Consider the following 27,503-nt stretch of genomic DNA (forward strand, 5'->3'; position numbering starts at 1 on the left):
AAACTTTTCTTATGTATGCTGAAAGGCACAATGAAATTGCCAAGAGCACTCACAGAAATCATAATAGAGTTTTTATATTTTTCATTGAAACAATCTAATTAAAGGGCGCATGTCAGAAAATAATATCATAACTGCTAAAAATGCTGCTAAAACTTATCTCTTATTCTGTTTTAATTCAAGTGCTTAGTTTGGCTTTTACACATCATTAGTGGAATAAAACTGTGTTTTGAGTTTAGTACATATTTAATTTGAAGTGCTGAACTATTTTGCTTCAGTCTATTCTCTTTACCCACCCCTGAATATGCTTCACTATTTATCTCAGTTTCTCAGTTAAGTCTTTACAGCAATATCCATTCACTGGTAAATACAAAATTGAGCACACAAAAAGATTAATTTTGTAAGCACGTGGGGAGCACAGAATATAAAGTTCCTGTTGTAAATTTTTCCCCAAATGAGCCATATTTTTCCTGTAGTTTTGATGAAAGTGTCAAAAGTCTTGTTTTCTGCCATCTCAAACCAGCTGGCTTTCTCAGCCCTGCAGGGTGCAGTGCTGAGTGTACCAACTGACTTTGCAGACTAAAGCACCTGCTGTGATGAGTCACTTCTACAACATTCTGCAGCACAGCAAAGAAAGTTGATCCAATATTATAATTCCATCAAAGTTTAAGGAAGTGTCATTTTCAGGATTTATGTTCCTTTGACATGGCAGTAAAAGCATACAAAAAGTTAAGAACATTTATCCAAAGGTTACAATCTGTCACTGTCATATAGCTCAAAACAAGAACTAAAGCTAATTTAAATTAGAGGCCAATATTTTGAATTGCATGACTATAAGGAATCTTGAGAGTAAATTATTTTGTGCAGAGGTAAAATAATTGTGGATCAAAAGTGAAGATATTTAAATTGTGACAGTATTTTTAATGTAATTAGAGTATGCATACATCAAAATTGAGAATTTTAAGGGTTTTGTTGGGGTTTTTTGTTTGTTTTTATTTGGGGTTTGTTTGGTTTGGTTTTTTTTACTTCTAAAAGTATCACAAACCATGGGCCAGGGTGGTAAGGGATGAGCAACTTTGATTTGAGACCATTCAACAAATTCACTTCCTTGAATAAAGTTATCCTATACAAGTTTCCATCTGAGTCAAAGACATTATCCAAACTTAGAAAAAAAAAGCCTTGAGGCTACTGATCAATTCCATCAATAAAAGCAGGATTGAAGGTTATATAGATTTTTACTATTGAATAGTTAGCATTACTAGAGCTCTTCAAAATTTATAAGAGCTTTTTAGTTTTGAAGACTGAAATGCTCATAATAATGTGAAGTGCTCTCATAATTTTAAATCACTCTATACTGCAGATTCCCAAACTCTTACTACTGCTCAGTTTCAGCTGCTCATCTGTTATCACCAATATGTTGGTTTAGAAAAGTGGTGCACTGCCTTTTTTCACCAAGTCTCAAAACCTCACTCTAATCATAGGATGAAATTAGCTAGACCTTATGAATGATGTCCTTAAAAATGCAAAAGCAATAGACCAATAAAAGAAGCCACTCAATGACCTTGATAGAAACTTATTGTCTGAAATAAAAACACAAATGTCTTGTTTTATGAAAAAAAATCATATTTTTAATATGGAAATTAAACAAACTGGAATACACTTAGCTGTAACATTCTCCTTTCCCTTGTTAATACAAATATTTTTGCAAGCAATCTACTATCAAGTAGCTAATTGACTCTTCTCAATTCAAAAAATATGAGAAATGACAGTGAGAGATGTACGCTAGTATGTTAAGAGCGAGTTTACAGGGAAACCATACAAAACACTGCTAAAACCTGCTTTCTCTTTACCTAAATGTAGAATCAAAGATTCATTGAGGTTGGAAGGGACCTTTTGAGGTCAACTAGTCAAATTTCCCTGTTTGAGCAGGATCAGCAGGTTGCCCAGGAGCCTCTACAGATGAGATAAATGGGCTGACAGGCACCTCACAGTTCAACAGGGAAAATACAAACTCCTGCATCTGGGGAGGAACAGCCCCAGGCCCCAGTCCACAGCAGCGAATGACTTGCCGGAAAATGGCTTGGCAGAAAAGGACCTGTGCGGCCTGGTGGCACCAAGCTGAAGGTGAGCCAGCGATGCACCCTTCCTGCAAAGGTGGATGGTAGTTGTAGCAGGCACAGGGATTGCAAAGGAGGCCCCGTGGAGAGCAGAGGCCTAATGATAGGAAATGCTAAGTCATGGCAAGCCCCTGTCTTCTGCCTTTCGAACCCCTGCTTATATCTCTGTAAGCCCATAGGTCACTTCCCCTTAACCCCTGCTATTGGACAATTTCTGATCCCCCTATACCCTATAAAACTGTTTTAGCCTGGTTCTGTGGAAGAGCTGTCACTGGGACCCTTCACAGAACACCCAATAAAGACATCGGTGCGGAAGATGATGGTATCCTAGGATGCGTTGAGGAAAGTATTGCCAGCAGATCAAGAGACGTGGGCCTTCCCCTCTGCTCTGGATAAAACATCATCTAGAGTTGGGTGGGTGCAGCAGAGACATCGACATACTGGAAAGAGCTCTGAAAAGGGGCACAAAGACAATTGGAGTCTAAATTATCTCTCCTATGAGAAGAGGCTGAGAGCTCTGGGACAGCTTAGCCTTGCAATGAGAAGATTCAGGGGGGAGCTTATCAATTTTTATGAATATCTGAAGGAAAGGTGCAAAGAGGATAGAGCTGTGCTCTTTCCAGTGGTGCCCAGTGACAGGACTAGAGTCAATGGGCACAAACTGCTGTACAGTGGGTGTCATCAGGAAACTGGCACTGGGAGGCTAAGTGGGCACTGGTATTGTTTGCTCAGAGAGGCTGTGGAGTCTACACACGGAGAGAGTTGAATGCTGTCTTGACATGGTCCTGGGCAACTGGCTTTAGGTGATCTTGCTTGAACAGAAGAATTGTGCAAGATGAGCTCCAAGGGTGCCTTCCAACCTTAACCATTCTGTGATTCTATTTTTAAGCACTAGGTCCCACAGAGCACCTTTTCTTCTTGTATCCTTGATCTACTTCTGTCAGAAAGCTGTCAGTACCCTCCAAAAATCTTCTAGATTGCATGTGCCCTGCTGTGCTGTCCTTACAACTGTGGGTAAAATTCCTCATGAGGGCCAGGGTCTGTGGACACAAAGATTCTTTTGGTTGTTTGAAGAAAGACCCATCTATTTCTTCCTGATCAGGAAGTCCATAGCACATACACACTGCAACAGCAGCCATATGCCAGTGTAGTGTCCTCATGTTATCTTTGTTGCATTCAACACCAGTGAATTAAATTAAATTCTTTAAATAAAGAAATTAATGTAAAGAATTAAATTGATCACTTTAAATTAATCTGAAAGCATATTTTTGTCTCTGAATTTGGAGGAATAAACAAATGTAGCCATGGTTGATTGGATAAAGGAATAAATAATAAAGTTAAGAAACACCTAAAAAAAAAGTGTTTTTTTTTCTATTTTCTGATTCAGATGGAACTCTGAATGGCTACCACTATAACTTTTTAGTCTAGTCTCATAAAAATTAGGCCCTGAAGATTTGCATTTGCTTTTTCTACAGCAAGAGAGAGGTAGGTCCATACTGGCAACCTCCTGTTGGGGAAGCTTTTCTACTGGAATGTCTTCTGGGCTAGTGCAGTCTCCCATTGTACTTCATTCCTGGGCCTTTGATGAAGTCATGTGGCCTTGCTTAAGGTGTCATTTTTAAGAATGCGGTCTCACTGGTTGGATTGCTCATGTGACCCTGAAATACAGCTGCAAAATTGACTGGATATACCTCACATAATTGAAGAGATATTGGTTTGCAACTAACTTTTTTGGGTTTTTTTCCCCTGTGGAATTATCATCTTGTTTCCTTAGAGAATAATAATAAGGGACAGTGTAGTCCCACATCATAACCAAGGAGTTGCTGAAACAGGAAGAAAGTAATTTGCTACCAGTGAGATTCAGTGTGCTTATGACTGTGTGGCGTACAGCACTCTATCTGCAAAAACTGAGGGGTTTAAACATCGTGCGCTTCCCTTGGGCACTCAGGTAAAGCAAATACCCATCCACTTGAGTTTGAATTGTAGGTTTCATGGAGGTTTCCCCAGAGCAGGTATTGCTCAGCTTTAGAGGGCAACTGCACTCATATTCCCCCTAAACTTCTACCATACAGCTTCCATGCATGCTGAAAAGTAGAAAACCCCAAGAAAATGCATCATTTCTGCTAGCTCTGAAAGGGTTGACAGTTTTGAAATGTGTCAAGTAGAACTTAATATTTAAATGCTGAATTTAGATACTGACTAGGAGAAACTGAGACAAATTTGATTCCCTCCTCATATGCACTGTCAGGAAATACTTAGTGGTTCATATGCAATAGGAATGGAAATGAAAAGCTTATTTATGTATCAGAATTATTTATTCAACACCTTCATTTACAGAATCTGTATCTTTATGCCTATGGGTGTGTAGAGATTTTTCACATATGCTAACAGGTCTTCAGTAAAATGTAATCTGATGAATTTTTACAGCATTGTAAAGTGGAACAAAGAACATTTTAATGGGCAGTAGGTTCACAGCCATTACCAATGCATGTTCTTTCATCTTCTGCCAGCTTTTAGGGATCAGTGTGGAGACATTTGTAGCTGCCTTTAGTGTTAATGCATATAGCAGAAGGATGGCATGGTGGATTAATTTCATTTTCACATTCATTGATGTCTGCAAAATAAGTACACACTGATCAATAACAATTACAAATTACAAAGGGATTACTAATTTCTCATAAATACTTTTTACAAGGATTCATAAATGAAAGGCATTGTACATTTTCAATGAGACAGATGATAAAAATCTGTATTGTTACTGTTTAAAGGACAAAATACAGGGTTGTTATTGGTTTGTTTTGATTTTTTTTGTTTGTTTTAAAGCTGGAGATGATGAAAAAAAATGTTGCTTTCATAATCCTCCAAAAGCCACAAATGGAAATTGGATGAATTTTCAAAAATGCAAATCCTAAACTTGAGAGCTCTTCTTGCATGTGTTTATGTCCTAAGATTTGACTTTATTCTCCATAAATGTTTTCATCCTGTGCTCTATAGACATAATGAAAATAATAATGCAGACACAGTTCTGTACACGTCCACACATGATTTTGAGAAGTCAAATTTTCAGGTTAGCTTTGGTTACAAAATTTATAACCACAATTTGTGATATCCCTGCAAGAATGGTTGTTTCAAGATGCTATATAAATTCTGTAAAATGACAATATCCTAGCAGAATGTTGAGCAGATAAACAATTATCCACTGGAAAATGTGCATACACATACTGTTCTTGAGGTCTTTCAAGATCTTTCACTCTCACTTTCTGGTTATGCGATGAAATGGTAAACAGCAGTTGCATATTTTTTGCAACTTTCTTCTTTCTATGTAATATTTACTTGCATGAATGAATTTAGTTGACTAAAAGTAGGTGTCCACCGTTATTTTAGGTACTTTCCAATTGATTCTGTATATCTGACACCTTGTTTAATGTTTCTGACCAGTGGACCTGTGAAACATTGCAAAACCATATGTAGACAAGTAGTCAAGTCTTCAGTGTTTTCTCTTTTTGGTTTTATTCCTTTCCTTCTCTATCACAATGTTTGATCTACTACTTCAATGCTAGTAGTTATTTTCAATCAGTATTAGAAATTGACCTGTATTTACTGACTTAGTTTATCATTGTCACTGAGACCACTTTCCATCATCAGAAATAGGATCAGCCTGATTCTCTCACATTTTAGTACAAAAAAGTAGCTGTGCATAAAGATAGTTGTCAACTAAGATGATCAAAAGACTAACATGGAGGAAAAAATCTAAAATTTCAGAACCCTTAAGAAACAATAACTTTCATAACACTTCTTTGAAGCAGGAAAAGAATCTGTTGTTCAGGATGAAGATTTCTGTGTATTACTCACTTCAAAACTAAATTTTGAGTCAATGTTCACTGCCTTCATCATCATCCAGGAAAGAAAACCTGCACCTTTGCCTGCATTGTAATTCAAATGTGCCAATTCCACTTCTACAGATACGTAGTCATGCTCTCTGCTAAGTAACTAACACTTCTTCATCTCACTAAATAGTGCATGTCAGATCTGACCAGTCTACCCTGCTAATCAGAGAGCAATAGTTTACTAAATAAAAATAGTCATCTATCAGGAGTATGACATCACTTAATATAAAGGAAGGTGGCATATTCTAGCACTAAATGACTTCCTGAATCAACAGAAATGATTTCAGTCAAAGCCCAAGTTAGTAAGTGGGAATTAACAGCTCTCAGAATCCTATGCTTTTGCCAACAAGCCACTCTGTCTTTTCCAGAGCAGCATATAATTTTGAAACCATCTGCAGAAATGCTAAGCTCTATCCTCCTCATTATATTGCTTGATTTATCCCTAATTTGCTGAATATTTAAAAGAATGGGAACATATTGCACAGGCATGTGTGGAACAAAGTGCTTTCTACTGTAAAACTCAAGCAGCATCTGCATAAGTGGTTTTTGATGGTTTTTCCTTTAATAAAGGCATTGCTTTTTTAATATATGCAGCAGCTTGTTTTCCTATAGCAGATATACAGTCCTTTGTTTACATTACTGAACATATTAAAAGAAACTAGGACAAGGAATGATTCACTCATTTAACTTATTTATTTCATTCACTGCCAGAACATTAATCTATTGAAAAGGTTTTATTATAATTCATTGAACAGCTTTATTTCTTTATATAGTATTTATGTGGGAGGAATTCAGTGGATAAATAGGGTGTGAATAAAGGAAAGAGCTGCAAATTTAATTTGACTTTTTCCATACCAGGTATACAATTAGAATTAAGAGCTTTCTATTCCGCTATCACAGAAATACCGATAAGCAGACTTTATTGTGGATGAGCTGCAGCACTTGCACTCAAATTATTTTACCACCTTCCATAATACATTCTGAAACACAGCCTTTTTGGGTTTAGTTTTCTCTCATGTTCTTATAAAGCAGAGGAATGTGAATGTGCACACACACGCACACACTTACATATATTCATATATATGTACACACAGCGCCATTATAAAAGCACACATTTGAAATGTGAAGAGAGAATTTGTTCTTCATAACATGAAGAGTGAAAGTCTTGAATAATTTGCCACATTCTCTTTCTAACCTATTCTATTAAACAGTAAAAGGCAAAAAGAAAAGAGAAGATTAAAGAATTATTAAAATAACAGAAAAGATTTCCTGTGAAAATGTGCCAGAAATATGTCCTTTTGCTGAGTTTTTCACCCGCTCTACTTTTGTACCTGCAGAAGTAATTAACTTCTGGCAAATCTTTTCACAGCTATTTGGGAGAGGGAGGTTGGACATAAAGTGATTATTAGTTTCCTTAATTTCATTTATTCACTTCACAGAATGTTTTTTTTCACTATTACTAAAATTATTCGGATGACACATGACCTAGTGGTGCATAGTTCAACTTTTATCTAGAGTATCCATTGAAACAATGCCAGAAAAATGACAACTATCTGTCATGCTGTTATGTTCAATGTAGGAGGAAGCAATGTATAATTCTGATTTGCTGCCTTTTTCCTCACTTTCTCCTCCCCCTCCCTCCCACTGGTTGTTAATAGACTTGATTTTTGCTTAATCGGGCAATTTTTAGTGCCATTTTCCTATCATCAACTTGATTGCTGAATCAGGATGGGTAGAAATTGAGATAAATTGAGATAGAGATTCTGGGAGAGGGTTTCACATTTTTGTGCTATTACACCTATAACCCCAGGATGCTAACTACAAGAAAGCATAGGAGTGAATTCACATCTGATGAGCTATGGTGGACATTTGATGTTAGAAAACTCATAAATAAATAAATAATAATAATAGATACCTATACAATCTGGGGCCTCAAAGTTCCATCCTTTGCTTGTGCAGGTTAATTGTTCTTCTCCTTGTAACTGAAATCCATAGTGACATGTATAGGTCACTGTAGATTTTCCAGATTCTGAGCAGTATACAAAATCACCATTTTCCACACTCTTTGGTGTTCCACATAGTTCATCTACAAATAGAAAGTCTGTATTACAGGCTTTTAAAACATTAAACATTTGATATCCCATGTCAAACTATGACATCCCCTTATACTTACAAATGGATGGTATTCTTCATTACTGTTATAAACATTACCTTCAGTGAAAATTTTCACATGTTTTAAGGTGATCAAGGCTTTCATTGTTCATTTATGGAAAAGAATTTATATGGCATACAACAGGTTTGACTTGTGATCCTCACAAAACTAACATTGCAACATAAGAAGGACGTGGACCTGTTGGATCAAGTCCAGAGTAGGGTAACACAGATAATCAGAGGGCTGGAGCTGGAGGGGCTGGAGCACCTATCCTTTGAAGAAAGAGGCTGAGATAGCTGGGGTTGTTGTTATTGCAGCCTGGAGAAGAAAAGGCTCCAGGGAAACCTTTTTGCAGTCTCCTAATTTAACCAAGTCTTTTCAGAACGACTGGCACATAATTTTTACCAGAACCTCTTGCAGTAGGACGAGGGATAATGTTTTTAAACTAAAAGAGGGATGATTTAGATTAAATATAAGGAACAAGTTTTTTACAAGAGCATTGTAGCAGCAATCCCCTGAACAGGGAATAATGAGCATTGACTCCATGATTGCAGAAGGCTGATCAATCACTTTATTGTTACTGCTACTACACTACTCTATCCTATACTATATTCCACTATATGAAAAACCCATAACCCTTGCCAGACAGCTTTGAACTAATTGGTCAATCAATCAAAACACCATCCCAGAGTCCAATTAACAAATCACTCTTTGGTAAACAATCTCCATAACACATTCCACATGTGCACAACAACAGGTGCAGCAAGTAGAGATATGAATTGTTTTCTTTGAGCTTTATCACAGCTTCCCAGGAAAATCCTGGGAGAGAATTATGTCTGCCTCTGTTCAGAGAATATGTCATTGCCACACAAGAGTGCTCAAACACTGGCGCAAGTTGTCCTGAGAGGTGAATGCCCCATCCCTGGAAATATTTGGATTCAGATTGCACAGGGGTCTAAGAAATTTGATATAATTGAATATGTCCTTGGTGGGACATAATTGATATAATTGAATATTGCAGGTGAGTTGAACTAGATGTCTTATAAAGATCCCTTCCAAGCCAAAATGTTCTATGATTCTATAATCCCACTTCTAAGTGATAGAAATACTAAAGGTCTCACCCAGACCAGTAATTTAAGATCTACCAGAACCAAGGTCAGAACTTCAACTGCTCTTTACTGTCCCTCCCCTCCCCTGCTCTCTCCTCCCCTCCCTTCCCCTCCAAAATGATTGGTAACTACAGATTACCTTCCTGATAAAATTCTTGCCAAGCTTCTAAATTCATCCCAGGTATATTGTTACAATGCTTAAAATCCTGTGGAAACTTTCCAAGTTGAAAAGCATCTGCTGGCACTTCAGAAATTCCTGTGTTGTCACAAATCACGCGGGACAGTGAATGTTTTTTGAGTTCCTGCTTTTGAGCTTCTGTGAAAACATCATCATTTTCCCACCAAAATCTGGAAAGAATAATATAAACTTTTTCTGAAAATATCAAATTCAAAGGGCTGGCTATTTTTACTTACGCAGTAAGTAAGTATGTTATATAAAAGACCAAAAATAAGAATTACAGTAAAATAGGTGAATATAACAATAAGAAGAGTAAATGCCATGACCATACAGAACCAGTCATAAAAAGGCTAGTGTGAGTCTGATATGCTGGTCAACTTGGGTCTTGCGTTAAAGCCAACAGAATTGCTTTTCATTGATTAAACTTGTCCACAAAAAAAGTTACAATCCTGAGACAAAAACTTGAGACAGACTTGATTGGACTGGGTCCTTACTCCTATGCACACTGATATGTGCTGTTCACTCATAAATTGTTAAAGCATAAATTACAGAAGACTGAGAGGAGTAATCATAATAGATTTCCCCATACTAAAGCTTTTGAATTCTGCTTGCTCTTACTGAATGGTTGCTAGGAAAACAGGTATTGTTGAATGCTTCTCTGGTTAACTAGGACCATTTAATTTGCTAAGAAACCTGTAGATATGCAGATTATTTATAGCAGAAAAACATAAGACAGTAGTTATGTTTTTGATCATACAAAAAGTAAGCTAAGAGGACTGTCTGGAATAGACAAGACCTGTTTATTTTTGTCAGGAGTGTGGCGTCAGAACAGAGGAACCAGTTGGTGCTACAAAAGTGTATTTATTAAATGGTGACATTATATAAAATATATATGTATGCCTACACATATACATTCAAAGGTTAAAGGAAAGAAAACAATGAGGGGAAAAGGAAAGACAAACATTTGCATATAAAGAAGTATCATTAATGGCAAAAATACTTCTGGAGAGCTTGATTTAAAATCTCTATTAGTAAATTAAATGGTGATAAGCACTGCTACACTGCTTAGTTCCCTGTGGTGCTCAGGCCAGGCCAGTTAGGATTTTCCCAAATGCTAGGCAGGATTTGGGGTAACATGCCTGAGCATAGTCAGCAGTAGAGTATGGGAGTGATCACACTATAGAAACTGAGTTCAGGTTTAACAGAGGACTTATGATTCATAATACAGGGGGCTCACGGCTGAGGCTTCTAGAAAGTCTGTGAGGTTGTGGGTTTTTTTTCCTGAATAATACAGAACAGCAATATTGACTGTGGACTCTATGCAAACCTGGCACACGTGCAGTATTTGAAGATTTTTATGAGCTGCCTGTAAAGGTGCCATACAGATGGGAAGTCTGATAGTTGTGTTTGTGTTGTGGGGAGGATGAGGACTGCCAGTGTGCCCTAGGGTGGCTTTTCAAGGCAAATTGGATCCTGCTGCCAACAGGAGCATATCTGGTGGATAAGGTAAGTGCATGTGAAATTTTGGAAAACTGGCTTTATTTGTAGGCCAATAGTTACCTTCAGAAGCCTAATTTGTTAAAAAACCCATCCCACTTTGCCTAAATTGAAGAAGGAGGCAATGTACAGAACCAGGGGTGGAGCGAATGTTCCATACCTCAGCAGCACTGTGTCAAGAAATGGGGAGAGATGGGGGGGCTAAAGGGGAAAAAAGAAAGAAATTCCTCCTATACCTCGCCTGCACACTGTTCCTAAACTACTCAGAGCATCCTGAAACCTCTCTCATTATTCCAAGGCCACTTCCTATAAACAAAGCTATCAAAGACATTTCTCCACTCAGCTCTACATCTGTCACATCCCCTTTCATGTACATTAAAACCTATTCTACTTTCATCACAAAATTCAGTTTTATCTACAGGCCTAGATGAAAAATGATTTTTTAATATACCAAAGAGATAGGTGTTTACTTTAACAAACATTTTGGTTTATTCCATTCTTTCTGCATCAGGTGACCAAATCCCTTTGCAAAGTATGTCAGAACTTCAGAAATTTTGCCCAAATATTTCAAATACTGAGATTGCAAAAATGTTCAGGGGAGGAAGAGGTGGAAGAAGGCTGATGGATCAGAAACAAGTTATTTCAGGTGATGTGGTTAAGAAATTGCCTGAGTAGGTAGAAGAAAACCTTTTATTTTTTGTGAGATTACTGAAAAAATGATTTAGGGCTATCAGAATTCAGAGTTTAGATGACAATTCCAGGTAGTCCTGATTTCTGAACTTAAAGAATACATTAGAAGAATTACTTTTAAATCCCTGCATACAGACCTGTCAATTGGGATATCTAGTGTATGCAGTGTCCCTGGTGCAGTTATAGGTAACACCCAACACTACCTGGCCAGATGCTTTTCCATTATTATGTGACAACTATAACGTGTTGTTATATACTTCTAAATTCTCTTAGGTGGTTTCTTTGTTATTAATGACAGAATACCATTTAATATTTAAGTTAACTGCCACAAACTTTGTGGCAGAAACCTGGGGAATTCTTTTATTGTTAGAGCTCTCTTTTTCTCAATTTGGAGTTAATGTATTAAATTAGGCTTATGTTTATTTAATGCAGGTAGCATTATAAGACACTGAATGTTAAGTAACTGTGTAAGGTACTGAATAATAGAATGGAGGATGAAAAGACTTCCATAGATACTCTTTCCTCAGATAGGGAAAACTATGCCTGTACAATTCAGAGGACTTTCAACCATGTTTTTAACACAGATGAGTAGAATGTTTGTTGTCTATACAGTTTCTGCAAATGAAATGTTACCTTTATGATTAGCATTGCTTTTTCTTGTGAGCTAATTAATTAACATTTTTTAAAGTTCAGATTTAAATTCTGCCTTGGATGATTATTTCCATAATGGTTATTTTCCATAACAGTGACTTAGAGGAGCTTAAAGGTCATTGTAAGAACCAGAAGTACTTAAACACCCCTGCTAGCATGGTGTGAGCAGTTTTAAATTAGTTGTCTCATGAGATCCAAAATTACTGCCATAAGTACATGACAGAAATAAAAAAAGTTTGGTTTTTTAATTGCTTCATGAGCAGAAGCAAGATATAAACTGCTTCTTGTGCCCCGTTGTGACCTAAAGCTGCATTCCTCCTGCTTTTCTGGTATGAAGGATTGTACTGGCACAAGATCCTGGTGGCACTTGTGCAGGGTTGGTTGAACTGATATCCTATGCTGTGTCCAGTGAGGTAACTCTGGGAACACTCTGCAGTCCCAATTCACATAAGGGCAAGTATGTGGTGTTTTTATTATCCCCTCTATGAGGACTGAATTGCAGCTTTTTCCTATCCCTTCTGACTTCGCTGCAGTTGCCAAAGAAAAATATTGAGGTTCTTCCAGCCCCTGAGCCCAGTGCAGCCCTCAGGGGGAATAAATCCTGCACAGTCCTACATCCATCCCTGCAGGAGCTACTGGCCCCTGACACAATTAACTCCTGGTGGCACCTTGCATTTTCAGCAGGAGTGCTCAGCTGGACACCTCAGTACCATAGAAACAAAAAAATTTCATGTCATCTGTAATTGAGACTATGTAGCAGCCAAAGAAGAATAATCAAAAGCTCACCTGACAAAACTGAGGGAGCTAAGACAAAAATGTGCAAGGGGTAGAGAATGATTTGTTTGAAGCATATTTAAGTGGCTGTAAAATCTCCATTGCTACTGCGTTTCTACACAATTTGACTCGTAATAAACTCACCGGTCACCATCCCTTAGTGCTTTCATTTGCTTTCCAATTATACATGCAAACAGGGGACCAGTCCTTGCACCTGGAAGAAAGTCTTCCATGAGACCACCAAGCCAAACATCAATGTTGTTAGGATTATGGTACAATTCCATGATTTTTTCAGTGACATTGGGATTGGTTATTACTGTATTCAGGTCAGCGTGAGTTTCCAGTTTTGGCAAGCCACAGAATTCTCGCCATTCATTGTAACCTGCAAATGTGATGTTTAAAGGAAGATTAGATTTGTCTGTTAGACATGATATATGAAATTTAAAAATTTATGAGGACTGGATTTTGACAATCTTGATCATAGTCATAGACAAGTATAAAAAAGGTCTACTATTACTGATTAAATTGATGAGAGAAATTATGGCAGGCTCTGAATTAAGGTCCAGCAGTCTTTCTCTAAGAAGGTTTATCCATGGTCTGATGGGCTATTAACTCCTTGACTGTTAGTTCAATCTTACCCTGGGCTGACTGGAGTAAAAAATGCAAAAAACAGTGACAAACATGTAATTATTCTCAAAATGCAGAGTGTACCTAACTAAGCCATCTATAGCACTCCTGAAGACATCTGTCAACACCTTCTATGGTTGGTGGAGCTGGTGAGGCTGTGCCTGAATTGACCTATCCCACAGGCTGAGGACAGCCTGCTGATGGGGAGTGGCTGCTTCAGGCAGAAAGCCCCACTTCTCACAACTGGTTCCAGCTGGTTTTAATCTGGTTTTAATCTCAAAACTGTCAAATACTTTCCATCAAAGTTAAGAATATTAGCAATGTATATTTTAAAAGAGCCTTAACTGACTTTTCTGATTACAAAAGCTACTATTTAAAAGTTTACGATTACATCGCAAATATAAGCAGTTATACTTCAGTAAGCAGTTGGAAGAAAAACTCAAGAAAAATCAATAGACCTGGGAGTCCATGATCACGGCCACGTTGTAAATTCAATGACGATAAATCAAGTGAACCATTATTGGACAGCACAAACAGTTTTTCTGTTAGCTCCTCATTCAGCAGTTGATCTTGTACCTGTAGTTTTGCTGGATGTGCTAGAAGACCCCTTATTAAAGGATCCAAGCCTCCTTTAAAAATAAAAAAAAATGATGCTATTATAGCATATATGTAAACCATTATAACTTTCTTAGCAAATGTGAATACATATATGTTTCCATGTTTTTAAAACATTGTCCACATAGGTTTTTACATTCAGACACACACAAAAATCTCCTTTAGTTTAAAGAAAAAGTAATTGTGGTATGAAGGAGGAGCTTCATCTTCTTAATAAATTCATACACAAAAAATTCCAGAAATGTCTTCATCATCACTCATCTTTCTATTGCTGATATATCAAACTGGCTTGATCTGGAGAGTAATGTTCTTCCAATTTAGTCAACTATTTAATTGAGAAAAATAATTCAAGTTCTTTTTAGTGCTCTGGAACCCAGTCAACAACTTTAAAAAATGATTTAATTAAATAAATGCTCCAATTCCTAATTCAGGATAAGTTTCTTTGAAAATGTTATAGTATTCTGGGGAGAAAAAGACCAAAGAACAACAGAAGCAGTTTAAATAAGACCATACCTTCTTTAATGAGTCTCCAGGGACTAAAGAAAACTTGATGCAAATGAAGATTTGGGAGTTCAGGATCATCTAAATACTGTGGATTCAATCGCCTTACTATTGGTTGGATTGTTGCATGACCAAAACGAAAAGCAGCTGTTGAAAATACATTAGAAACTGTAGGATTCACTGTGGGATCATAACCTATATAAAGGCCAATATACAGATTAAAAGCATCTGGACCAATGATTTTGGGAATGTAATCTCTTAAAGTAATAATCTGAAAGAAAAGAAAAAGAAACATATTTCAGCTTTTCTATAGATGAATAGTAACTAATCCCAGGTGCTAAATGCTTTTTTTCTTCGTTCATCTGTGCCCAAGCATTTGGCATAAGTAAGAGCAGTATTACCTGGAAAACAATATCAGTCTTATTTTTCCAGCAAGGGGACAAATGACCAGAGAGAACTGGTGGTGCAGCTCAGAGCAGTACAGCAGTCAGGCCCTGTTAGATCTTACCATAGATGCTAGACCAAAGCCTCCTGAGCAGAGATTACCAGTGCTGCTCATTTACAAACCACAGGGGTAATCCAGCTCACAGGAGGTGCGTTGAGATTAAAAATGTAAGTTATAATGGCCTTAAAAATGGCAATGAAGGCAAGAAGGACTATAATATCTTTCAAGAATGCTTTCTAATGTGAACAGATGCTATTTTCAGGCATATGTTTGTGACACAAATCCTTTTTTTTTTATAATTTGAAATGATGAGGCTTTAAAATACTGGTGCCCAAAATCTCCTTGTAGACATTTTATACTAAACTTAAACCAATTTATAGACTTCTAAAAAATACACTTCAAAAATGAAAAGACTGATAAACACCTTCTGTCAAATCCTTTTATAATGTAATAGTATTATAGTGGCATGGAAAAGCATAGGAGTAATCATGACAAAAGGAAAGAGGGGAAAATATTCTAATGTACCAAATAAAATGAAAAAGCATTATGGGTTAAAGATTATGCTGAACTCAATAAAGCAATATGAGATAAATATGAAGCATAATGAACTCAATAAAGTACCTCATAGATTCAGTATAATATGCAGTAAATATACGGACAAATGTACTTTGAACTTGATATAGTGCATATTGAAAAACTAGCTGGCATAAAGTGACCTTATAAAAAAATCTGTATTTTTATTGTAGGCACAGAGCACAGACAAGCAAACCTTTCCACAATTTGATCACTTTCCTCAGAAAGTAGAGGTTTAGTTTTTCAGGTTAGGTTGTGCAGTGAACAAAATATATAAAAGACAGTATGTTAGAATCCCTTTTGCATCTCCTTTAATGCAGCATATGAAACAAATGAAATTATTGCAAGAAACTAATACTGACACTGTCATTTGAAAAGCTAATCTTTTGCTTTATTCATAAAGGTTTTGCAAGACAGCAGTTCTAATTTTAGATATAGTTTTTACAATCAAAGACCTCATGGAGGAGTAGGTTAGTCATGGATACAAAAATCCTGGCATGACTAATTATTTGGCTTATTTTAAATGAAATCCCTAGCTAAGCTGCTCAGAAAGGCCAGACTCCCTGAAGGAAAGGGCAACTCAGATTTTCCATTTGCTCCAGAGGCAACGTCTTCATTTCTAATTGCCTTGATAGGGAAAGAGGCGTTGCCATTTCAAGAGACAAAAATTAAAAGGCTAAGGGTAAAAAGGGGTCTCATGCCTGCCTCCCCTCCCCTAGGAGAGGCATCTGTTTGATAGAAACATTCAAAGGCTAAATGAGGCTCCATCAAGTAGAGGTGAGTTTTAGACCATACAGGCTAAAGTTGTTACTAATACAGAAGAATAAAATACTGCTTCTGGAAGATGCCAAGAAGCCCATATGAAATGGCATCAAGCATTTGTGTAGTCTCTGGATGTGGACAAATTTGTCTGTGTGAAGTCAAGGAAAGGCTCACTACAGGTTCCTACAACTGACTTACATATAAATTTGAAAGAAGATGTTAAGAGCTGACAAGCATCAAAATTATTTTTGTTAAAATTCTTTTGCATGCAGTTCCTTCTCTCAGATAATGACATAAAATGTTTATTTGCTTGCATAAATAAGCACATTTTCTTTCAATAGAGTAACACACTTTCTTTCAGTAGAGTATTCTTTCTTTAAATGAGATTCTCTTGTGGAAACAAAGGAATGTGCTTGTTACAAAATATGTCAATAAAATCAGACAGCAAGCGACTCTTTGGGAAAGAAATCACAAGCTAGCATAATGAATGGCTCCATCATTTCTGGCTTACTTTGAGTCTGTTTGTTAAAAAAATGTTAACTTTTGTGTGTTTGCAGGAGCATTAGGAATGTATGCGGATATCCTAAGTCTGAACCTGCAAGTTACTGCATGGTCTCAACTCTGTCACATTTATGAGATTAGTGGTAATCCAGATTCCTCTTAGGCTACATTCATCACCTCATAGCATCACATCCAAACTCTGCAGAAGCCTCATGAAAAAATTTTAATCAGTCACATCAATATTTCTACTATCTCATGACAGTCGTTGTTCCAACAGTTTAATTTAGTGGAAAATTATGACAGATGAGCACTGTGTTTTAAACAGAGGCCCATATGCTTGATGCTTTAATATGACCTTTTTATTCTATATAACCATATATTAACTGAGAAATTAAGATCATTTAAATGCTATTCATTTAGTCATACCAGAGAAAATAAAACACTAATTTCTTAGCAATTCTGCCAATAATTTGGTAAGTATCCAGATAGAAACAGCATCTGAGAGTCAGAAAAGGCTTTGTATAGATTTTGCATCATATCATGAATCCCATGTGCACTGTTTACAGAAAAAGTAATTGAATCCTGACCTCTAAACAATAGAATACTGCAAGTCAGTCAGGATATTACTCTTAAAGGCAACACTCATTCAGAAGGCAGAATTACAGCTAAACATTATTGTCAATTAGATGTAAAAGATCCAGAAATTCTTACCACTTTTCATAGGGTTCAGGAGACTTTCCTTTCAAAAGCCTCTACAAGTATACCCCAAAGTGGGTGGGAGTGGGACACAATGGTTGGAACAGGAAAACAAAAAAAAAAAGGTTGGACGAGTGAATATAAAAATATGTGAACCACCATAAGGATGAGTAAGGCCAAAAGTGTGTCTTGTCATTGCCATTGGCCAGCTGTAACTGTAGAAGAATGATATCTCATTTGAGATAGTGTAGTGTCAATTAAATGAAGCTTCAGCACTTGGAAAAGATTGCAGAAAAAAATAGAGAACTATCAAATATAGCAATGATGTTTAATTCATTAAAGTGCTACGCATGGTTAGTTTGCAGTTCTCATTGAAAATACTAAAGGATTTACAGATGATGAAAATGATGTTAAAGTCCTAAACTATTGGGTAAAAGGTGATTTTACAAGAGTTTAATTTTTAATAAAAAAAATGAACACATTATTATAGTTTTGTTAATAGTCTAAACGATACACTTTATAAACATGAGTTCTGACATTATTCAATACATACTATTTTATAAGACATATTGTTTATCTATTTATTCTTTATAATTTCAAGTTCTGAGAGGAGCTATCTAATAATCTAATTTCACATCCAAGCAGTTAATTTATATAAGTCTCAGAAGAGAGACTTTAAACCACTTTCAACCCATGCCTTGGACCATGTAAGATGCTCAGAGAACACAAGCAGATGCAGAAGGAATCGAAATAAACACCTACATGTACACTGAAAACTAAAAGCAGTTGTCACCTAAAATTGGGATTAAGTGGGAGCAACTGCATTCATTCAGAGATCGTTCTCTGGTACTAAATCTGGTAATAAATCAAAGAGAATTGGATTCAGATTGATCTGCAGAAGTCCTGCTCCATCTGATTAGTGCCAAATAATCCATGTTTCATAATCCAAATGGCACATCGGGGGAAACTGTCTCCAGAAAGAGCAGCATAGGTGTGTGCAAACTTCGTATGTATGAGATAGTAATGTTAAGACTAGCAGTTGCATAATTGAACATTTTTTCTTCACATATTAAATGACAATGAAAAAATGTTTTTTTGCACAAAAGATGAGGTAAATAAGAATATGTGTCTTTAACACTGTATACTGCAGTATATTAACTTTATAAAGTTCAGCATGTGTCATTCCCATGAAATAGAAAGGACAGCTACTACTCCTTATCAGTGAAACTGTATAATGCAGCCAAAAAAAACTTGTTTTGTTCAGGATATCAACAGACAATTGTTATGTTTGCTAACTTTGGCAAGGTTCTATTATCAAATACTTATCACTAGAGATATTTATGGTGCCAGAAAAACATCCAGGAAGAAAAGTATGGTCTAAATAGGTTTTTTTTTTCTTTATTCTAGAAAGAAGAAAAGGCTTTTTTATTCAATTCTCTATAATTACACACCCACAGGGAGGACTCATGCTTGAAAGTATTCCTTCTGCAAGAAGAGAATTTTAGAAATGTCTAGCAACTGAAACAAAACTTGATCATGGAAATCTCAAGGTAAGTTCAACCAGAGCTGTCATTAGTGTGCCAGTTAACATACCACACTAATAGAGATACTCCAATTATCTGTCCTGAATGAATGTCTCTAAACCAGCTAGAGATAACTCAAACCCATTTCTAATGAGCCACAGGCAAATCTCATTAGTCTGTGATACCAGCAGAGATAATGAGCAGTGCTGATCCATGCAGTGCACAAAGCTGTTTCTTTCAGGCTGTTATGTTTGTGGTGCAAACCAGAAGGGTATAAATGCACAGAGATCTGCTTTTGGACTTGCAATTTTCTTCTAGCAAGTATTAACAACTATTCTGACTCTTCAATGCCATTCTTTTAATGAAAATGGCATATTTATGGCAGAGGAGCTGACTTGGTTAAAGCAAACAAAAAGCCAAACATTTCAAAAGAGTTGACTAAAAACAATAAAGTGAAGTATGTTACTTCTCTGAAGTTATATGGCTTTGAGTGCAAGTATTAATGCATTAGATAATGTAGGTGGTTTCTTAAAGGAAAAGTGCTTCATAATCTATTCCACTGTCTAAAAATTGTGGCAGAAAAAAGGAAAATTTTTTTATCGGAAAAGTGAAGTTTTATTGCATCCTTCCCTAATTTATCTTGAAAAGAGTCTCCTTTGGTACTGAAAACAAAATATACTGTTAGAATCATAAAACATGTCTAATGTAAGCATTCATATGGACTCTTCTGTATTTTGCCATTCTTATTTCTCCTGCTATCTCCTGTCAACAGTAGCCCCTGATGTTTGTGCATTATTACTTCATTGAGAACTTCACTGGCATTTTTACATGGAGGATTTATTATTTATTATATACCTGTGAGAAAGTAAACATTTTGTACATTATATAAATACAGAGACGTACATTACTGTTAAACAATTTCCCTTACCAAAAAAAAGAAAAAAAAAGTCTGAAAAGGCCTCTTTTATAGACAAAATAGACATTGGAGTTGCCTGCATAAATATGTATCAACTGTCATGAAAATCAGAGCACTAAGGTGCCTAGACAGACTAAGCACCGGGACCTTGCATTTAGAAAGTGGAAAGCAAAACCAACTTTAAACATGCCATATTTGAAGCACCGAAATAGGTGGGAAAGAAAAGGTAGCGTGATCTCAAAAAGCCCTCACAGAAGCATGTTTGAAGCTTTGTGAGCTCTCTTGTGAGACATCCACTGCAGTGTGTAGACAAGCAAGCCAGCAGCCCACCTGATGCAGAGCGCCGACAATTTTGCGTGTCTCTTGGTAGACGGTCTCGGCGCTCCAGTGGCCATTGATGCGTTTGAGGGCTCGCGCCAGGCGGTTGTGCTCCCGCAGCCACAGCGTGTGCATGGCAGCCAGGGATGTCACCTCGCTGGAGCGGCCGTCCCCAGCCAGAAAACATTCCACCCTCTCACCTCCGCCTGCGCTTGGGTCCTGCGCACAAGGGGATGGGATCTGGTCTGTAAAAGGCAGGTATTCCCGATGGTTATCATAATACTTTAAGTTTACTCTAAGAAGGCCTTCTTTGCTTGTTAAATTCCTCAGTTTGTTTTCAACAGCACGGGTACTGCCATAGACTGTAGAGGCATCAAGGAAAGAAGTTAAGCCATTGATCTGTTGTCTTGTATTTAGCACAGATGTATTTCCAAACAGAACAGCATGATCACCAGTGCCGCATGCGGGAGATGAGCGGTAGAAGGGCAGGCAATCCATCCCTGCAGATAATGTATCATTGGTGGTTACCTGCATACAAAATAAGGATATTTTCTGAGGTGAGGAGAACAGCTGTGGATGCTGAATTGAGTCTTGTCTAAATATTTACCTTCTCTCTCTCAGTTTTTCATTGCTCAGACCTCATCTACAGGAGTGACATATTCTAAATATGTATAGATTATTTTCCTTTAGACTGAAGGAAAAAGATGAATCTTTTTTACACAGAGACAAATAAACCCCAAAACATTTACTCTATCACAAGCTATTGATGTAATACATCTACATCTAAATGAGTCTGGCTTTACAATGAAAATTCATCATAAAATGTATCAGAGTGAAGACGTGAACATCTGGTCAAATTCTGTTCTACTGAAGAACAACTGAAACAGCAGGTTCACCTGTTTGCATCAAAACATAATGAGTTTCAGTGTCTGAAGCAGTACTCTGTAAAAGCTTTGGTTCAATACTGAATTCTAATCCAGCTTCCTAACTAAAAAGGACAGACGTAAATATTCATTCTGCTTTCTGCCAGTCCCCCACAAGTCTTCTGCTGCATTATTTTGCTGCAACAGCTGTCTTACAAGTACTGAATTCTGACCATCTTTATAAAAAGCAAAGGCTGAACATAGACTTGGCTAAATGAAAGATTGCCCAGTCCTTTATTGATTTGAACCCCATGCAGTTGAGACACTGAGGTCAAATAATGAGGTTCAAAAATCTGACTAAGAGAAAATAAATGTTTTGTACAGACACCTGAGCTAACCCTTATTTGTATTCTATCTGCTTGCTTTTCATTTTTCAGAACTCTCCGGCAGAAGACAGTGAATGCTGCATATGTGATGTAATTTCTTCTTCATTTTTCTAATATTGCAGAGATCAGTCTGCAAAGATAAAACAGTCATTAAATTGGGGTTAACAGTAACAAAGCAACTTTGGAGTGAAATTAATTAACTTTACCTCGCATGTTAAACCAAGTAAAATCTTCTTGCTACTGAGAGCTCATGTCAGTAGAGATTGATAACAACAAATCATTTACATTAGGAAATGGTTTAATTTTGTTTGGTAAAGAAATTCTACCATTATTTCTTCATTGCCTAGGTTTTAGCAAATCAAGGTAGGTTATGTTTGAAGAAAACAAGTAATTTTTTCTACTGATTTTTGAAATCAGTAATTTCTCTGTCTTGTGTTTTCTATTTAGCATTTGTTATTATGTCTTTTGCTATTAGTGTGGCTTCTTTTTCCCTTCAGCTGGTAATGTAAGCAGGTAGCTCATCTCATAATACAAATGTCTGAACTTGACAGCCACAGCCCTGCATGTGTTTGAGTGTGTCCTGCTTCTAGTCATCAGGAGATATTCCAGGAAGAATTCAGATATCACCGAGAAAAGAATGTAGGAGATGCCTTTATGCTGTTAAACAGCAAGGCTCACAGCAAAACATATAAACACTGAATAAAGTTCATACTGTATAATCTTTATTAAACTGCCTCTGCAATTTCAATTCAATCTGTTCTGGTCCCAGTGGAGAAAAAACAGCAGTAATGAACATTAAGGGACTGGCAGAGCTGCATTATGCTGTCTTTTCCCTTTTCATAGGATTAGTGGTTTGCAGCCAATAGCTGAATGTATAAAATAGAGGTTCCTTCTATTATTATTTAGAGACATTAAAAATAATCTGAGTGAAAAAAGAGACCCTTTTCTGCTGAAATGGGTACTGAGTAACATTTTTTTTCAAAACGGATTACTGAAATTATTGTGATTCTTTTTTGTGTATAATTCTAGAGGGAAAAAATTGCAACAGAACCCTGATTGGCCACAATAGTTTTCCTGTATAGCTGCATGTTAATTTAAATTGTTATTATATATGCATGGTCAAACCTAGTTATGGTGAAATTCTTCTATGTGAAGGAAAATGAAAGGAAATAATTGTTTAAATGTACTGCAATATCTAAACTGTTATTTCAGTTAATGAAAAATCTTGCTTATTTTGAATTCATCCTGTGGGAAATGACCTTGTAAATGGTTTTTTTACTGTAGATTTTAAAGCAAACCTAGCTTATGGTCTCTGAAAGTTTGAATAAAAGGAAAATAATAATGCTTGAAGAAGAGTCTATGATCCCATCTGACAGCAAGCTGCTGCTTCTGAAACAGAAGAAGAAGGCAGGAACTCACTTTGCTGGTTGTTGAGTGTAGATGACTGATCTATTTGTAGCTGAGACAGTAACCTGTCATGTTACATGTCACATTTTTCAAATCACCTCAATTTTCTGTGGCTCTGTTTCTTTTCCACCTTTTTTTACTAAAAAAAAGAAACCTGCAAGCTTTTCTGGATTGCATCATGATAAATGTATGTGTTGTGTCTATCTTAGCAGCAGCAGCGTAATTAATACTGAATAAAGTCAGTAGCTCTCTTATGAAAGCCTTTCTAATGCTTCTTAATGTCTCAGCCTTAACCTGAAATAATAATCTGAGGAATGACAAGTTTTCTCTACAACCCTGTTCTGCATGTCAGGCTGTAATAAAAGAAGTGTAAACTAAAGCTAGTGGATTTGGGGTTTTTTTCCCATTAGAGGACCCTGTAAATATACAGCAAAAAGAATGTTCAGTCTCTACCAGAAATTACAGGCTCTATGTGAGAATTTCTGAGAGAAATTCTATAGCATTTATTATAAAAATATCCGGAACAGAAAATCACAATGGTTCCTGAGAACCTGTGAATCATTTACCTACGCTTCCTATTAATATCAATGCACTATTGCAGCTTTTGATCCTTCATTGAATTGCACTGACTGAATGTTTTCTAGGCAGATTCCCTAACCTGTGCAGTCAGGAGCCTCCTCTCCCTGCTGAAACCCCCAGAGAGGATGTGCAGATGCAGGCACAGTTGTCCTTTTCTGTGGGTGGATTCTCCTTTGGGTGCTGCTTTTGTCAGAACAGCAAGAGTGCAAACTGCAGCCTCTGTGTCTACACTGCTGTATAATATGCTATTGATTTCACTGCCATTGGAAACCAGCCATATTTTCTTCATACACAAAATTAATGTATAAAACAGACTGTGGCAGTTTTCCAAATATTTATTATGTGGAGATTTATTTAATTAAAAATTCTGAAAGAAGAGCAGCTCTAGAGGGTAATAGCATTTTGTTTCAGTGTTCAAAAATTAGCTCCTCTGGTCACATTATTTACTGCATGTACTGCAACAGCCCTTTCTTTTTCTGAACATATAAAACAAAAGCAAAAGAACAACCATCTTTGTATCTGTCCATCAAAGCTGTGAATAACAGGTTATAACAAAATGGAGCTGAAAAATTAACCATGTAAAGGGGTCACAAGTTTGGAAATGTATCTAATACTTTCAGGGTTGTGATTGAATTTCTTTGTATGTCCCCTGCCATGGCCAATCGTGGCTACATTGAAGGTAGCCTTGAGCCATCCTCCTGCTGGGCTACACTGCTGAGTAGGAGGAGCATCCAGTGCTACATTTAGCTATACATTAAATATTCAGTGATAGATTTAGTACATGTGAACATGACTTGCCTTCAAGAGCATCCTTGAAACATGCTCTCTGAACCTCATCACAGCTCCAAGCCAGAAATCCAAAGTCTGTGCCTCGTTTAGAGCACTGAAGGATCCACTTGCAAGTCTATGCCATATCAATCTGTGCACCTTTTATCCCTCTGCACTGAATGCCTCTACCACATGAATAATGTTAGCCTTGGAATCTTTTTTAAAGATCTCTTATGTTGTCTCCTTTTTAAAGTAGATGGAATTTCGAGACTTGAATTAGTCAGGGTTCAGTAATTAGACTACTGTGGTCCCTGTGATCCACATTTCATTCAAGTTATGGGAAACAGTATGAGTCTCCTCTCAATCAAAAAAATCCATGTAGTAATAAAAAAATGTGGGGGTTTTGCACTTAAAAATCAATATTAGTCATGCTATTTCAAAGAATTTATTGTAAACACAAATGACTTTTGAAGATTTTTGCAGTTTTACAGCTACAAAAAACAGACTTTAAAACAGGGAGTTTTATGTTTAATATATGTTTTATAAACATATATTATGATATATGTTTCAGATGGATCCATCTTCACATCATACAAAGCACTGCTGGTCAGGGAGTGGATGTCCACCCTCGCCTCTCTGGGTAAGACTTTAGGAGGGGGAATGTTTCTATGAATATTACTTAAAAACATAAACAGAAAAAAAAAATCATGTCCCAGATGGAAATTTGAAACACAGTAAACTAGAGATTTTTGTCAGAACTATGGCATACTTTTAGTAATCAGGGCTGCTCTGGCTGATTCAGGTTACTCAGTGCTCTCAGTTGCTCACTACCTGAAAGAATGGGGTTCTTTAAGAAACCTCTTTTCTTTTTGAATGCTCTCAAGATATGTTTGCAACTTTCAAAAGTCCACATCTCGAGGGTGAGAGGGTCTAGATTTACTTGCCTGTGGTCAAATTCTAGTAATTTATTAATTTCACTTAACCTTCCCTGTATTTTAAATTCTCCCACCATATAGAAGACAAGCCACCTTTTAACACAACCTGATTTGGTTCTCTTTACAGTTACCCAAATATTTTCCTCTACATTTAATGAAAGGGCAATGAGGCACTTAAAGAAAAGGAGACTGTGGAATGTTTATCAACTGCAACTTGCTGGGGCAGAAAAGGTTTTCTATTCTGATAGAAGCCCTACATGGCAGTGCATAGAAAAGCTGGTCAATAATCTAGCTCCAACAGTAAGTAAAGCAATTTAGGTTGCTCTGACTTGAACATTGCCAAGGGCTGTGATGAGCATGGGGCTTTCCTTTAGCCTGAGTTGGACAGGCTGTGCTTTGAGAAACAAAAACATGGTTTTACTTTGCTACCCAATTTTTTGAGTGAAAGAAGGACTATACTTTTAAATTAAGTGATCAAAATTACAGTATCCTAAATTTATACCTATTTATGTTTCTTCTAGCCCTCTAACAAGCTTTGAACTCATGTTTTCCATCTGCTCAAAGCAAAGATGTGATATATGTAGGTTTCAGCAGCTCCCTGGAGATAATTTTTATACATACATTGAAAAGGTAGCTCTCTTTGACAGTTTGCATTAACTGGGAGAATTATCTTTGCTTTCAATGAGTAACGTTAAGATCCTTTCATTTTATCTGGCTGAAAATGTAAATGACTACTTTGCTATATTCCCAAATGGAACTCAAAACCTCAAAGCATAAGAACAATAACATTAGGAGAGACTAGTAAGGTTTCTCTGCAGCATAAACCTTAGGTTAAAAAATGATGTTTTTATTAAGTACATTAACTATAGCTTATTATCTCTAAAAAAAAAAAATCAAAAAATTAAATATTTACCTGTTTCAGTTAATAGTTGTATTGTTTTCTATTTTTCTATCATTGTCAATTCTAATGTTTCTTGACTTTACTCACCTATAGAGCCTGGAATTTCTCTTGAAGAATTTTAGTTGGAATCTTACCTTTATTGGAAAACATGGATTTTGTTTTTCACAAGTCATCTGGCACTCCATCCCGCTTAGGAAGGTAGTTCTACTTGTGCTCTGGGGTGTGAATGCAATGTCATGGTCTATGTACTGGCCCCATACCATAATGATATCAGAATACAGGCTGTCTTCAGTAACAGCCTCATTAGGTACATGAATAATTTTTCTTGTTACTTCACGAACCTGAGAAAAGAACCAATTTACCTTGAGTGTTAAACAGTTTTTACTTCTCACAATGTGAGAAAACACTACAAAGTAGGGGAGACAGTGATAAAATCTATCTTGCCCAACTTTATGTTGTAGAGTGCTTCTAATGGTTTGACTAAAACCAAACTAAAACTAAAAAAAGAATCCAATAACAATATAAAATCCAGCTTCTACCAGGTTCTTATTTCTGTTCAGGAGCTGACACCAAGGTGCCACAAACAGCTTCAAGGACGTTTCAGCTGAGTTTTTCTATATGTTTCCCAGTGAGCAGTGTATCTTTGATCTGTTCCTTTCCAGACAATTTTGAAAACCACACATCTATTTTCGACACTCCAAAGGTTTTCTTTCTATTTATTCTGTTTTCTCCTCCTTAAACAAAAGGATTTGCTGGAAAATCTCAAATCACTGTTGATACTCAGAAAGTCTGAGAGGCTCTGTATGTGAATGAAAGAGCATATGCAACCCAGGACATGAGGTAGGTTGCGAACACATGGTAGCAGAAAGTTCAGCTTCCTTTTCCCAGGTGAGGAGAAGCCAAAAAAATATTTCTGATGCAGTTCTGTGCAAGATGCACAGAGATATAGATGCTCTCTGAGGAGGAGCACATGGAGACATCTATGCTACGTGTCCAGCCTATATTAATAACCAAGCAAAACGATAAGGGCAAAATCAGCACTTAGTTTGTGGAGATGTTAAGGGTATCATTGTTCACAGATTCCTCCCTCATGCTGCAAAATATTCCCTGGCAAATAGCAGCTGCCTTGGAAGTC

At 36.7% G+C, this 27,503-nt stretch overlaps 1 protein-coding gene across 1 annotated transcript in view; it reads right to left on the reverse strand.

Moving 5' to 3' along the window:
* Positions 1-4,627: 4,627 nt before the first annotated feature.
* The window catches only part of TPO (thyroid peroxidase), a 36,590-nt gene continuing 13,714 nt past the window's right edge, over positions 4,628-27,503 (reverse strand). Inside the window, exons 6-13 of the mRNA XM_059468782.1 lie at positions 26,503-26,709; positions 20,542-21,057; positions 14,808-15,066; positions 14,138-14,308; positions 13,197-13,434; positions 9,402-9,610; positions 7,917-8,087; positions 4,628-4,728 (exon numbers count right to left, since the gene is read on the reverse strand). Coding sequence (XP_059324765.1) covers positions 4,628-4,728; positions 7,917-8,087; positions 9,402-9,610; positions 13,197-13,434; positions 14,138-14,308; positions 14,808-15,066; positions 20,542-21,057; positions 26,503-26,709 — 1,872 coding nt within the window. The remainder of the gene's footprint in view (positions 4,729-7,916; positions 8,088-9,401; positions 9,611-13,196; positions 13,435-14,137; positions 14,309-14,807; positions 15,067-20,541; positions 21,058-26,502; positions 26,710-27,503) is intronic.

This window comes from Ammospiza nelsoni, chromosome 3, assembly GCF_027579445.1.
Source record: "Ammospiza nelsoni isolate bAmmNel1 chromosome 3, bAmmNel1.pri, whole genome shotgun sequence".
Taxonomy (NCBI): Eukaryota; Metazoa; Chordata; class Aves; order Passeriformes; family Passerellidae; genus Ammospiza; species Ammospiza nelsoni.